The sequence below is a fragment of the Amblyraja radiata genome, chromosome 20 (assembly GCF_010909765.2).
Source record: "Amblyraja radiata isolate CabotCenter1 chromosome 20, sAmbRad1.1.pri, whole genome shotgun sequence".
Lineage (NCBI taxonomy): Eukaryota > Metazoa > Chordata > Chondrichthyes > Rajiformes > Rajidae > Amblyraja > Amblyraja radiata.
The window spans coordinates 12,457,872-12,472,510 of NC_045975.1; the positions used below are offsets into that span (position 1 = coordinate 12,457,872).

The window sequence follows — 14,639 nt, forward strand, 5'->3', positions numbered from 1 at the left end:
GAAAATGCCGCCAACTCCACGATGTTAGGCCGCAGTGGGGACGGTGTTACGATACGGGAAAAAATCTCATCTCCGTCGAGGTAAGAGATTGAAAAAAAAAATCCCCCACCCCCCGCATAAAACAAACCAAGGAACACTAAAACATACTTTTTAACACATACTAAAAATAACAAAAAGAAAGGACAGACAGACTATTGGCAAAGCAGCCACTGAATCCAAATGAACAAGTCACCGTTAGTTGAAGGAGTTAGTGGTAAAATTGAGGTGGAGAATGATGATTGATTGAAAGATGCAGCACACTGACCATTGATTACCCATTCACATTAGTTCTATGTTATCCCATTTTCACTTCCACTCCCTTCAAACAAGTGGCAATTTACAGAGGCCAATTATGTCTTTGGAATGTGGGAGGAAGCCGATGCATCCGAAAGAAACCCACACGGTCGCAGGGAGAACATGCAAACTGCACATAGACAGCATTCGAGGTCCGGATTGAAAACGGGTCTCCGGTGCTGCAACACAGCGGCTCTACCAGCGGTCCCACTGTGCTACCCTGATGGGTGGATAGGTAATAAAAGTAAAGTACAACAAACAACACAGTTTAGGAACTGGGATTTTTTTTGTGCTTTGGCGCCTGTAGTTATTCTTGGGTCTTGGGTCCTTTGGCTTTTAAATAGATATGACTCATTCACAATGCTGGTGCTACAAATTACACTATGAAAATAATACTTCATATTGTCAGTAAATTCAAATATCTTCAAAGGTGAAAAACTGAAGCCTGGTATCTTATTTTGCTAAATTTGTAGTTTGTCTATGGATAAAACTCAAGTGCTTTTTATCATACCTGCATTTTAGCAGTGTCAGCAATTGTTTGCATTTTAATAAATACAGGGGTACACAACATAATGTATATTGTAGAAGTATATCGATAATGGAATGTCATGCAAGGCCAAACTGCAAACTGCTGTGGTGGGAGTTTAAGTCCAGTGTTATTCTGCTAATCCGATTCAGTACATAAAGGCTACGGTACATATTTTAAAATAATTGTTTGCTAAAGATTTATTGATCTTGCATCAACATTAATTCAAGCCTTTCTCCAATGCCCAAGGATTTAAACGGAGCTGATAATTCTGTGCAATGTGGGCAATTGGTAAAAATAAATAAAATTTGTAGAATCTTTGGAAAGCAGTTTATTACAAAACTGGTAGTCGTTGTTTTAAGTGGGTTAAGTTCAGACATCACTGGCAGAGGTGAGAATATGCCAACAGAGTGCAGGGTGCTGAGAGTATGGCGCTGATCTATGATCTGAGCAAATACTAGTTCTCCCATTCGAGCCCTGTCCTCAGCATTGTGGGCTTAAATTTTAGGGAGAGTTTGGATGGACTGGGAATTATTCTTTGGAACATAAAAGGCTGAGGGCTGGCCTCATTGAGGGGTATGAATAAAGTGGACACAGTCTTTTTCCCTGGGTAGAGGATTCTGAAACTGGAGGGCATAGACTTGAGGGGAGAGATTTAGGAGAGACCTCAGGGACAACCTTTTCACTCTGAAGAAGGGTCTTGACCCAAAACGTCTCTCCAGAGATGCTGCCTGTCCCGCTGAGTTACTCCAGCTTTTTGTGTCTATCTTCTTTTTCACTCGGAGGAATGAGCTGCCAGAGGAAGCTATATGAGTTGATACAATCACGTCTTTTAAAAGACATTTGAACAGATATTTGGATAGGCTGGGTTTAGAGGACTACATGTCAAATGCAGGCAAATGGGATTAGCCCAATATGCCAGCTTGATCGGCATGGACAAGGTGGGATGAAGAGCATGTTTCCATGCTGTACAGCTCTAAGACTCTCTGACTCTTTTATGGCGAGGCATTCAAATATTTCTATACATTTTCAAACCAGAGAGTCCCCTTGTTCGTAATAAGTTGCCTAATATATGTGGAATTTTGTGAACACGAGTAAACTTGGCTAACTATATTCTCAAATCCACAATCCAATCTCACATTTGCGTATTCACCTTACGTAACCAACTTTATAAAAGTTCCAATTTGAGGAGTGGACTCAGCAGAAAAGCAGCAGTAATTGGACTGAAAATTGATCTGATGCTTGTTCGAACTTCAGTATCGAACTTCAGTATCGAACTTCAGGAAGTTATTTTACCACATGTACCATCTTATCTCCCTCTCTACTAATGGTATGCTTCAAAGTATACCTTATAATGCTCAAAAAGACCGAAAGGAGTGTTAAACCAGAGAAAAGTCTTAGGATTTAGAATATGTGTCTTTGACTGAATCAAAACAACTGATATCTTTTGGCTTTTATGTAATAAAGGATAGTACGGTCCATGGGTTTCTATTTCACCCATAAGATTTGCAAAGAGAATTTTTGAAGTCAAAGCAAGGCTATCTGTTACGTTTAATTCTTCTGTAGAAACCCACATCTTATTTTCAGCTAGTCCTCTGCCTAGCTGACACCAGACCCCAGTTACTTGATGCCCAGTATTGTGGTTGCTGCATAATCCATGCCAAATTGTAACTGAAATATACTTCCTAGATTTCTGAGCAGCCTATTAAGAACTTGGTTTCTGCTTACAACTTTCATCAGATCCACAACATGGAGTCATAGAGCACAGAAAAAATTTGCACTTGTAATGTATACAACCAGCTTTAGAGGTTAGTCTTGGAAAGTGGAGCACAAGATCCAGTTTTAGTGCAGCTAAAATGTCTCATTAAGAAATGATGCAGCTCCTCTTAGCAAAGAAGATATGAGCAGTTCAGTCTGACTTCAGTTATGACAAAATTAAACAATTGATAACTGGTATCCACTATTAGATCAAGGTAATAGTGTAAATAACCAGTTGCCTCAAGGTTTATGTTCTCAACTTTTTCAATATGATTTTGGCTGGTCCAGGTCTATCACTGATTTTTCGCCAACCTTGGTTCCAGAGCCTTGCTGGATTATCCATTTTACCAGACCAACAAAGGTCACGCTTCTGAATGGATTCAAACGATACTGAAAGGTCTACCTAGGTCGTTGGGTGGGCGAGATACCAGGCCGCAAAGTCGGCCAGGGGAACGGTTGTGTCTGGAGGTGCTTTTGTTACGTGCTAACCAGTCAGCGGAAAGACAATACATGACTACAATCGAGCCATCCATAGTGCCCGGATACATGAGAAGGGGAATAACGTTAATAACGTTTCGTACAAGATAAAGTCCAGTAAAGTATGTAATCCATGTATGTAATATCCCTTTTTCCTCCCCTAATAATTTGACACTCAGCGATTTGACCTTAATTCTTCCACCAATGTAGAGCAGAGGTAAGGTAGTATCATCTCTTTATTTTACCAAACCCAATTACATTTTGGCTGAAACGTTCCAAGTACAAGTCAAATAGACTCTCGATAGTCAGAGATCCTCTTTTTTAGGAAGTAATAGGACGACTTGCATGTGGTAATGGCAGGGCAGGACCGTGATTGGGCAGGATCTAGGTCTGCTGTTGCACAGAAAGTGTTTGCAAATGATGGTAGGTTTTTAATGTGACGTATTTGCCTTTAGACCGAGAAAAGGATCACATCTCGACTTCACGGCCCAGCAGCCCGCGCCTTCAAAAGATTTCCCCAAATGGCTCCAGCAGCATTGGCAACCTCAGCCGGAATTGTAGCCAGTCCACTGCTGATGGGACGTGCAAGTCAGGTGGGGAGATGGTTTTTGTCTACGAGAACGCGAAGGACGGAACTCGAAGCGTCCGCACGTCAGAACGAGTGACACTCATTGTGGACAACACCAGATTTGTAGTGGATCCTTCCATTTTCACTGCACAACCCAACACAATGCTGGGCAGGTAAGCAGTGTCCACAAAATTTCCCTACTCCATAAAGGACAAGAAACCTAAGGTTCACGTTTAATGCATCCTCTCAAATGAGTGATGGAGCCGTGTTATGGTTACCCAGCCATTGAAACCAAAACCATATGCTTGCATTGTACTTGGAATCATTGGATTGCATAACTCTGTAGTGATGGATTCAGCCCCTTTTGTTGATGGCAGGTCATATTAGTTTATTTTCAAAGATATTTCAGATTTGTGAACATTTTCATAAATAACTCAAGAAATAAAGCAGAGGCACACAGGGGGACACATTAGTATTATCTCTGCTCTTTCCACCTATTTAGATCAGAGAACAGCACAGCGTAGGAACAAGCCCTTCAAACCACAAACTTAAATGCCAAATTAAACCAACCCTACCTTCCTGCACATGATGCACATCCCTCCAATCCCCCCTTGTATTCTGCAGATTTTTATATTTCAATTTTCCATTCCCTTTTTTAAAAATGTCTTCTGTTTCCACTGTATTTTTAGACAGCATTTTGTATCTCACTTTGTAAACTAAATCCCATTGTGTCTCTGGGCCTATTTTTTTAGATGTAGTGATTGAGGGTGTGGAATGTAGCATTGTGCTCTATTTCTGCCTCACGGCTGCAACAATTCTATAGGAATAGATGAGGTTTAGATTCATTATTGTCGAGTGTATCGAGGTACAGTGAAAAGGTTTGTTTTGCCTGTTGTCCAATAAAATCAGATATTACTGTGCATAAATACAATCAGACCATTATCAAGTACAATAGGCAGAGCAAAGGGAAAGATATAGAGTGCAGAATATAGTTCTCAGCATTGTAACCCATCGGTTCCATAGACAAAATCCAATATCCACAATGGGGTTGAGGTGAATCAGGCAGTCCACTAGCTCATGGAAGGACCATTCAGAAGCCTGATAACAGAGGGGAAGAAGCTATTTATGAGTGGAATTTCCTCAGTTTCCTGAAGAAGTGGAAGCATTGGTGTGCCTTATTGGCTCCAATGCGGTTGGTCCACGACAGATCATTGGTAATATTTACGCCAGGGAACTTGAAGCTCTCAAACACTTCCACCGGCACCATTGATGGTGATTAGGCCAAATTCTCCAACAGCCCCCCCCCCCGAGGTCGATAACTGGCTCCTTTGTCTTGCTGACAGTGCTAATGTATAATATGATAGGATCATTCTGGGTTGCAGAAACAGCCCCCACACGCACCTATGAGGCACTAACTGCACGAGACAACGACTCCATAAATCTATCTCTCATTCCTCTGTGGACAAATGTGAAATCTTATGAGTTTGTTATCAAGATGGGGACTATCGTTTTCTCTGATAATTTCCCTTCTTTCCCCTCGCCTACCAAATCAAACCCCTTCACACTGATCCTGTGTATACATTTGCAGTTGTCACCCCATTATAGGAAGGCTGGACAGGATGCAGAAGAAGTTTACCAGAGTGTTGCTTGGTTTAGATGGTATCAGCAATAAAGAGAGGTTAAGACAAGACTTGGATTATTTTCTCTGGAGAATGTTTAAGAGCAGGTCATTGCCAGATTGGAAGTTGTTGCAGTTAACTGCATGGGCTGGTGAGTGAACAGTGCAGCACGTATTAGGATTGTGAAGCACTGTTTCGGATGAGCTCAAGCTTATGTAGGGAGAATGATGCAGGTTGGTCAGGGGTGCATACGAATGAGGGTTTTCGTATGTGATGTCAACCAAGGCTCGCTGTGGAATTGGGTGATGTTACAAAATAAGAAGATTTTACGATAACCCACTCTTGCCCATTAATGGCAGCCACGCCTTCACCTGCCTCATTTCAACTTCTTCACTAAACACTCAATTACCCTTTAAAGTCCTTTGTTTAAAACCTTTAAGGTATTCCTCTGCATTGAAGCTGCAATGTTGTATGTTACAAACATTTCACTTTACATTGTTTCTCGACTAAAATCAAAAATAATATTTTGTGGACATAATATCAGCCACATTGAAAGATGTTATTGAAAAGAATATTAAAACTACTATTCATCACTATTATGATGTGTTGAATTTAAGAGGAAACATTTGAAATTTTTGGAAGGGATGTGCGAATTTGGAATGATTTTCTTGACTTGGATGCCATTTAAAATAAATGTTGTGCTGTCTTTATATACCACACTCGTATCCCACCCTCCTTCGAAGCCTGGAGTTGTTCAAGGTTGAGCGGTTAGGACGCCCTTCAGTTTCAGTTCTGATAGTTAATTAATTCTCTGGGCTTTGAGTGTGTGATCACAGCTTCAACTGAACATTAAATAGGCCTTTTCCCTCGACGAGTGAAGTAGTCAATACAAATTTACCGATGTGTTTCTAACCACTCTGTGTCCCCACAGGATGTTTGGATCGGGAAGAGAGCACAATTTCACACGTCCAAATGAAAAAGGAGAGTACGAGGTGGCTGAAGGAATCAGCTCCACGGTGTTTCGAGCTATTTTGGTAAATTTGTAGCATTGAAGATTTGCAGTGTTGCTGCGGTACTGAGCTTGTGAGAGTTTAAAAGCAAACATTTGCTTCTGTCATATGGATGGGCTGTTTTTATTTGAGTAAATGCTTTTAAAATGACAGGAAATAATAGTTAATTACTTGAACCATTTGAAACAATGAGGGCAAACAAAATCCCTGCCGCTGATGGACGTGAGCGGATATTAATATGCATCAGAGTTGACTCTTACAAAATTTTAAAATAGCATGCTGTCAGAAGCAGAGCAATATGCTGATCTAAAACAGATCTGAAAGGCTTTAACCATATAATAACCATATAACAATTACAGCACGGAAACAGGCCATCTCGACCCTTCTAGTCCGTGCCGAACACATAATCTCCCCTAGTCCCATATACCTGCGCTCAGACCATAACCCTCCATTCCTTTCCCATCCATATAACTATCCAATTTATTTTTAAATGATAAAAACGAACCAGCCTCCACCACCTTCACTGGAAGCTCATTCCACACAGCTACCACTCTCTGAGTAAAGAAGTTCCCCCTCATGTTACCCCTAAACTTCAGTCCCTTAATTCTCAAGTCATGTCCCCTTGTTTGAATCTTCCCTACTCTCAGTGGGAAAAGCTTTTCCACGTCAACTCTGTCTATCCCTCTCATCATTTTAAAAACCTCTATCAAGTCCCCCCTTAACCTTCTGCGCTCCAAAGAATAAAGCCCTAACTTGTTCAACCTTTCTCTGTAACTTAGTTGCTGAAACCCAGGCAACATTCTAGTAAATCTCCTCTGTACTCTCTCAATTTTGTTGACATCCTTCCTATAATTAGGCGACCAAAATTGTACACCATACTCCAGAATTGGCCTCACCAATGCCTTGTGCAATTTTAACATTACATCCCAACTTCTATACTCAATGCTCTGATTTATAAAGGCCAGCACACCAAAAGCTTTCTTTACCACCCTATCTACATGAGATTCCACTTTCAGGGAACTGTGCACAGTTATTCCCAGATCCCTCTGTTCACCTACATTCTTCAATTCCCTACCATTTACCATGTACGTCCTATTTTGATTTGTCCTGCCAAGATGTAGCACCTCACACTTATCAGCATTAAACTCCATCTGCAATCTTTCAGCCTACTCTTCCAACTGGCATAAATCTCTCTGTAGACTTTGAAACTCTACTTCATTACCCGCAACCCCACCTATCTTAGTATCATCTGCATACTTACTAATCCAATTTACCACACCATCGTCCAGATCATTGATGTACATGACAAACAACAGTGGACCCAACACAGATCCCTGTGGCACCCCACTCGTCACTGGCCTCCAACCTGACAAACAACCATCCACCATTACTCTCTGCCATCTCCCATTCAGCCACTGTTGAATCCATCTTGCTACTCCACCATTAATACCCAACCATTGAACCTTCTTAACCAACCTTCCATGAGGAACCTTGTCAAAGGCCTTACTGAAGTCCATATACACAACATCCACTGCTTTACCCTCATCAATTTCCCGAGTAACATCTTCAAAAAATTCAAGAAGATTAGTTAAACATGACCTTCCAGGCACAAATCCATGTTGACTGTTCCTAATCAGACCCTGTTTATCCAGATGCTTATATATATTATCTCTAAGTATTCTTTCCATTAATTTGCCCACCACTGACGTCAAACTAACAGGTCTATAATTGCTAGGTTTACTCTTAGACCCCTTTTTAAACAATGGAACAACATGCGCAGTACGCCAATCCTCCGGCACTATTCCCGTTTCTAATGACATTTGAAATATTTCTGCCATAGCCCCTGCTATTTCTACACTAACTTCCCTCAATGTCCTTTACTGAGATCGTCCATTGGTTGTGATGCAATGCCCTTGCATAATTGTCTTTTGCTGCTGCATTTAAACCCTTCTGCACTCAGAGGGGTTTATGCCAGCCACATTGTTGGGTTTGGAATGTTAAATAATGCAACTCCATCTGTTCACTATGACATTAGATGCAGGTATTCATCCTGTCGTATGGAAATTAGCCCTGACTTGTTAATCTGCTTTGTTTTCCCTTCCTGTGGAGAAATTTATTCATATTTTGCAACATAGTAAAATATTGCAAAAGGCAAAGCTATTTACTTTTTCCTGAAGTATAGGAGACTAAGCATGGTATAGTTTAAATAATAAATTAAATTAACATACTAAACTGAAAATGTATTTGGATAGGTATATGGGAAGGAAGGATTTGGAGGGCTCTGGGCCAAATGCAGGCCCAGATATGCCAACTTGGTTGGCATGGGAAAGTTGGGCCAACAAGGCTATTTCTGTGCTGTACAGCTCTATGACTCAATAATGGCAAATGAAAATTTAAAAATTGCAGCAGTGAGATATCTGCAATGAAAACAGAAAACGATGAATATACGTGGGTCAGACTGCATTTGGCATATGGGGAATAGAGTTCAATGTTTTACCTTGGACAAAGGAAAGTTCTGTGGAGTTGAGCACTGTCACCCCGCTGTTAGAACATCGCTGTAGGTGTGCCTCCTTGCAAGGACCACTTCCACTTGTCTTCAGCTGCTTCATCAATAGCATTTTGTCTATCATACAGTCTGAGGTGGGTCTGTTTGCTGATGATCTATCTGCATGGTGGTGGAGCTGGAGAGGTTAAATAACCCAAGGATGAGGTGACCCGAGATAGAAAAATATCAAGCTGTAAGGATGTTTATAAATAGTGGAATATTGAGCACAGTTCTGGTCCACCAGCTGTAAGAAGGATATCATTAAACCTGAAAGGATGAAGAAACGAATCATGAGGATGTTGGCGGGACTGGAGGGCTTATGTTTTAAGGAGAGGCGGGATAGGCAGGTAGTTTTTTGTTCCCTGGAGCGAAAAATATTAAGGGGTGACCATATAGAGATATATAAAGGCATAGATAAGGTGGGTGGTCCCAGTCTTTTTCCCAGTGTAGGGGAGGGCATAGATTTAAGATGGGAGGGGAAAGATTTAAAAGGGACCTGTGGAGCAAATTTTATGCACAGTGGTGGTATACAGAGCAAGCTGTCAGAGGAAAATAGTGGCGGATATAATTAGTGTTCAAAATACATTTAGAGAGGTACGTAGATAAAAAAGGTTGAGAAGAGTATGGACCCAGTACAGGAAAATAGGGCCAACCACGATAGACGTCTTGGTTAGCAGAGAGGAGTTCGGCAGACGGGCATGTTTCCATGATGTATAACTCTTCAACTCTATTGAGCTTATCTTCATAGCAAAACTCAAAGTCTACCACTTGGTGAACAAGGGGGGCAGGAGACTGGAACGACACCACGTGGACGACCCTCCAAGTCACTCACCTTTCTGACTTAGAAAAATATCAGCGTTTCTTCATGTTCATTAGATTTATCTTTGGCACTCATTACTTTGTAGCCTGGGAGAAGCTGTGATTGAAGTTCATAAAGGTGGCTCACCATTGCCTTCTTAAGGACAAGTGGTGGAGGCAATAAATACGGCAATGCTTCTATCTGCAAAATGAACATATAGCTCGTTATATAACATACTAATTTTCTTACCGATTAATGGACATTGGTTGATAATATAATTAATATTAATTAATAACACCTACTTCCTAAATAAGGAATACAAATATGCTTCCCCTTCAAACTTTTGCATTAGTCAGGAATGTTTAGTTGTCAGGTAATTAAATCAGGAACGATTTGCCAGCTACAACTCACATTAACTGCAACTGACATTGTATGAAAAAAGCTAGTAAGTCAGGAACACAAATCGCATCTCAAACATACAATTTCAAGTGACCTGATGTTGAGGGAAGAGCTGTGAACATTGCTGAGTTGTCTAAGAACCATACAGATTTACAAAGTAAGCCAATCACTCAGCGTATATTGATGCTGCCCTACACTTCACAGTGGACGTGTTCTCCACATGATGACTTGCGTGGCTAAGCCCACTGTTGTTGAGGTAACTAAGACTGGCCAATCAATAGACATGCTGGGCCCGCCCACAGCCCAAAATAAAGTTGGGAAAAATAGTCAATTATAAGACCATAAGACACAGGAGCAGATTAGGCCATTCGCTCAAATTCCACGAGTGTGAATTTTATTCTGCATCTCATTCATTCTGTCAACTCCTCCATTCTATAGCTAATCTATTGTTCCCTCTCAACCCCATTCTTTTCCTTCTCCCTGTAACTTTTGACACCTTTATAATCAAGAATCTCAATCTCTGCCTTAAAAATACCCAATGTCTTGGCCTCCACAGCTAACTGGCAATGAATGCCACAGATTCATCATCTATTATTATTATGGAGTAGGACTTTCTGAATCATTTTGTGAAGAAATCAGATTAACGAGACTATTTTATGGATTAATTTCTACTCACAGTTTTAAGTCTAAAGAAAAGAAAAGGCCCAACCCAAAACTTACTGTCCATTCTCTCCACACATGCTGCCCCGAACCATTGAGTTCCTCCAGCGCTTTGTTTTTTGTATTTATAAATTGCCTTCCCCTTGCACCTTCACCTGCTGAGTGTTGTCACTGTATGTTATTTACAAAGGCCGTTTCTATTTTTGATATAGTGAGTGGAATTTATCATGCAGAAGTAAGGATAACTTGTGGGAACTCATTTCAGACTGGTTATCTCCCATCTGAAAACCATAGTTGGTCTCCACTTTCTGTGCACATCTTTTTGAGATTAGCTTTTGAGATGAACTGCTAGGATTAGCAGCTTTACATCTAAGTGTCAGCACCTAGGCTTTGTGTGGTGCAGTTTAAAGTCATTCCTTCTGCTGCGTGGGTTCCATTAGCAAAATCTTGTTACTTGTATTTTTATTGCTTTTCTGATTCAGTTTCCCTTGTAAAGCTATTAAATGTTTCATGTTTTGCAGGATTATTACAAGACTGGTGCAATCAGATGTCCAGATGGGATCTCAATTCCTGAATTGAGGGAAGCCTGTGACTACCTCTGCATCTCCTTTGACTACAGTACCATCAAATGCAGAGATCTCAGTGAGTGCTGTCTCTCCGGCAAACTTGGCTTTTTCCAAATGCGTATAGAATGTGGAACAGTACAGCACAGGAACAGGCCCTCCACATTGTCTGTACCGAACATCATGCCCTGTTAATCTCCTTTGATTGCATGTGATCCATAATCCTCCATTCCATACATATCCATGTGCCTATATAAAAACCTCTTAACCGCCACTATCATATCTTTTTCTACCACCACCCATAGCAGTGTGTTCCAGGCACGTGCCACTCTGTGCAAAAGAGAACTGGCCCTGCACATCTCCTTTAAACTTTCCCCCTCTGACCTTAAAATGATGGCCTCTCGCCTTTGATATTTCCACCCTGGGTAAAGCGTTTGACTGTCTACTCCATCTAATGCTCATCATAGTTTTATATACAGGTGCACAACCTTTTATCCGAAAGCCTTGGGACCAGACACTTTTCGTAATTCGGAATTTGTCGGTCTTCGGAATGGAATTTTTTTAGCGTAGATTTTAATGGCTGGCTCAGTGGTAGAGTGCTCGGCTCATATCCGCAAGGTCGCGAATTTGCGCCTTGATCCCGGCAGTTCCTCGGTCGCGAGTTTGAGTCTTCAATGTAGTTTTTTCTTGCAGAATAAATGTCTGTATGAAATGCAGTGTGTTGAATGAATTCCAGAATTTGTAAATGTGCCCGCAGCATTGAATCACCTCTCGCACTCATGTCACCCTAGCGGGGCTACATGCCCTTAGGTGGCCTAAGGCGACATTTTCACACTCTTATATCCGTGTGCAGTAGAGGCGACGTGCGTTTGGCGCCAAACGTGAGCTTTGGTGAGCTTTGGTGTGCAGACGACACCCTGGAAAAAATGTCCGGTTTCTTCCAGGTAGGAGATATACCCTCCCGGGCAATATACCCTCCACTTCTCTTTTATGAAGGGGATTTAGTTCCCCTTTCTTCCAGGACCGACCGGAGGTTCCGCTGTCACCTCTGCGGGCCACCCTCGGTGAACGCTCACTCAACTTTGTCTTGGGATTCCTACTCTCCCGCGCAATGTACCCTCACCTTCTCTTTTATGAATGGGGATTTAGTTCCCCTTTCTTCGAGGACCGACCGGAGGTTCCGCTGTCACCTCTGCGGGCCGCCCTCGGTGAACGTCCTGTCTCCCTGTCCCTGGGATAGCAGGGGGCGATCAAACAGCACAATACCCCCCTCCCCCTCCAACTCCAGAGGAATCCGCTCCCCGATGGGCCGCTATGGCGAAAAGTGGCAGTTCGCCCACAGCCCGAGCTACGCCAAGAACAAGACGTACCTTGCACACCATCAGCTTCTGCCCATACGGGGAGCGTGTTCCTCTGGAGTTGGAGCGGGGCTGGGCTGGAGTTGCTGATCTGGGATCTCCGTGCTTGCAATGGGCCTGGGGGTCGGTGTCCCGATGAGGGGGCTGTGGGCGAACTGCCACTTGTCGCCGTAGCGGCCCATTGGGGAGCGGCTTCTGGTGGTCCTGATGTCTCCGGCCAGTTTGCAGCTTTCCTCTGGAGTTGGAACGGGGCTGGGCTGCTGCTGGCTGTGGGTCTCTGGGATCTCCGTGCTTGCAGTGGGCCTGGGGGTCGGTGTCCTGTTGGTCCTGACGTCTCCGGTGTCTGGCACTGACCTGCTAGCATCGCCGACGTGAAGACAGTGCATAGCCCCCGAGGCGGTGCAATGGGCGGGGAGCTGGAGAGGGGAGGGAAGGGGTCACACACATGGCCGGGAAGCAGAGGGGTGTAGGTGGGGTGACTGAAGGCAGCGACAATCTGCTGCTGCTGCCTGCCTGCTGAGTTAAAAAGTTCCCACGCAAGACTCACGAAACACTGTGTATCGTGCTACCGTGGGAACTTTTTAACTCGGCAGGCAGCAGCATATTGTCAATTATTAACCCTCCCGCGTAATATACCCTCACCTTCTCTTTTATGAATGGGGATTTAGTTCCCCTTTCTTCGAGGACCGACCGGAAGTTCCGCTGTCACCTCTGCGGGCCGCCCTCGGTGAACGTTTTCAAGGACCTTTCTTCAAGGACCGAAAAAATGTCCGCTATTCGGAGGTTTTCGTTATTTGGATCTTCGGATAAAAGGTTGTGCACCTGTACTTCTATCAGGTCTCGCCTCGGCCTCTGACATTCCAGACAAATAATCCATGTTTGTCCACACTACCTTATAGCTACTACTCTCCTTTCCAGGCAGCATTTTGGTGAACCTCTTCTGCACAGTCTCCAAAGTTTCTGTGTCCTAGTGAAGTATTTAGTCACCTGTGTACTTTGCAGGCTTGCACTAAAAGCAGTTTCAGCATGATGAGAGTAGTACAATCTGATGCAATTTTGAAGAGGGGGGGGGAAGGGGGGAAGAGCTGTACTGTGGCATGTGGAAATCATGGAAGGGTCAGGGAATGTTACGGAAATTTTCTGTGGAAAGAAAAAAAAAACATTGCTTCCTTGACTTTATAGAGAACAGATTAGATCTTTGCCTAGGATTGGAAACAATATTGTAGCGCTGCTCTTTATGAAGGGTGTTGAGGCATTCAAGATCTGTGGAGCGGATTTACTTTCATGGTATCAAGTAGGAACCACCTGAGCTCATGAGAGGGAGGTAAAGCTTCCCAAGCTGTTGTTCAACCTTATTTCACCTGCTTGGCAAACTGCTGCATGTTGTGCTCCACTCATGCCATACTCTGAGCAACCAACCTGTATTCTGAAGAGGTCTCACTCGATCAGGTCTCACTCGAGCAGTCTTCTGTCTTTCAAAGGGAAAATCATGGGCAAGTAAAGTGTAATAGAGTTTCCAGTCAAATTGAATTGCGGATTGAGTGTAAGGGTTGCCTACTTCATTGGTAATTGGCTTCAAGATTCACCAGCATGTTACTTGGGCTTGCATCTTGGATTATAAGGAGACGTAGGATAGGCTTGGACATTTTCCTCTTTAAACTATAGGATGCTGAGTCACGACCGTTTGGAGATGCACAAGAACATGAGGGGCATGGATAAAGTGAACACTGACATTCTTTTTCATATGGTATGGGTATTCTAAAACTAGAGGGCTTAGGCATTAGGTAAGAGGGGAGAGACTTAAGATGGATCTAAGGGACACCTTTTTCACTTGAAGGATAGTCTGCATCTGGAATGAGCTACCAGAGGAAGATATGAAGAATGCAGAGAGGATGTTTCCACTAGTGGGAGAGTCTAGGACAAGAGGCCATAACCTCAGAATAAAAGGACGTACCTTTACAAAGGAGATGAGGAGGAATTATTTTAATTGGTGGGTGGTGAATCTGTGGAATTCATGGTCACAA

General features: G+C 42.8%; 1 protein-coding gene across 3 annotated transcripts in view; it reads left to right on the plus strand.

The window, feature by feature from the left end:
• btbd10 (BTB domain containing 10) overlaps positions 1-14,639 on the plus strand; it is a 66,138-nt gene that overhangs the window by 44,211 nt on the left and 7,288 nt on the right. For all 3 annotated transcript variants that reach the window (XM_033038826.1, XM_033038824.1, XM_033038823.1), the window contains 3 exons: positions 3,550-3,835; positions 6,213-6,315; positions 11,216-11,336. In XM_033038826.1, coding sequence (XP_032894717.1) covers positions 3,550-3,835; positions 6,213-6,315; positions 11,216-11,336 — 510 coding nt within the window. The remainder of the gene's footprint in view (positions 1-3,549; positions 3,836-6,212; positions 6,316-11,215; positions 11,337-14,639) is intronic.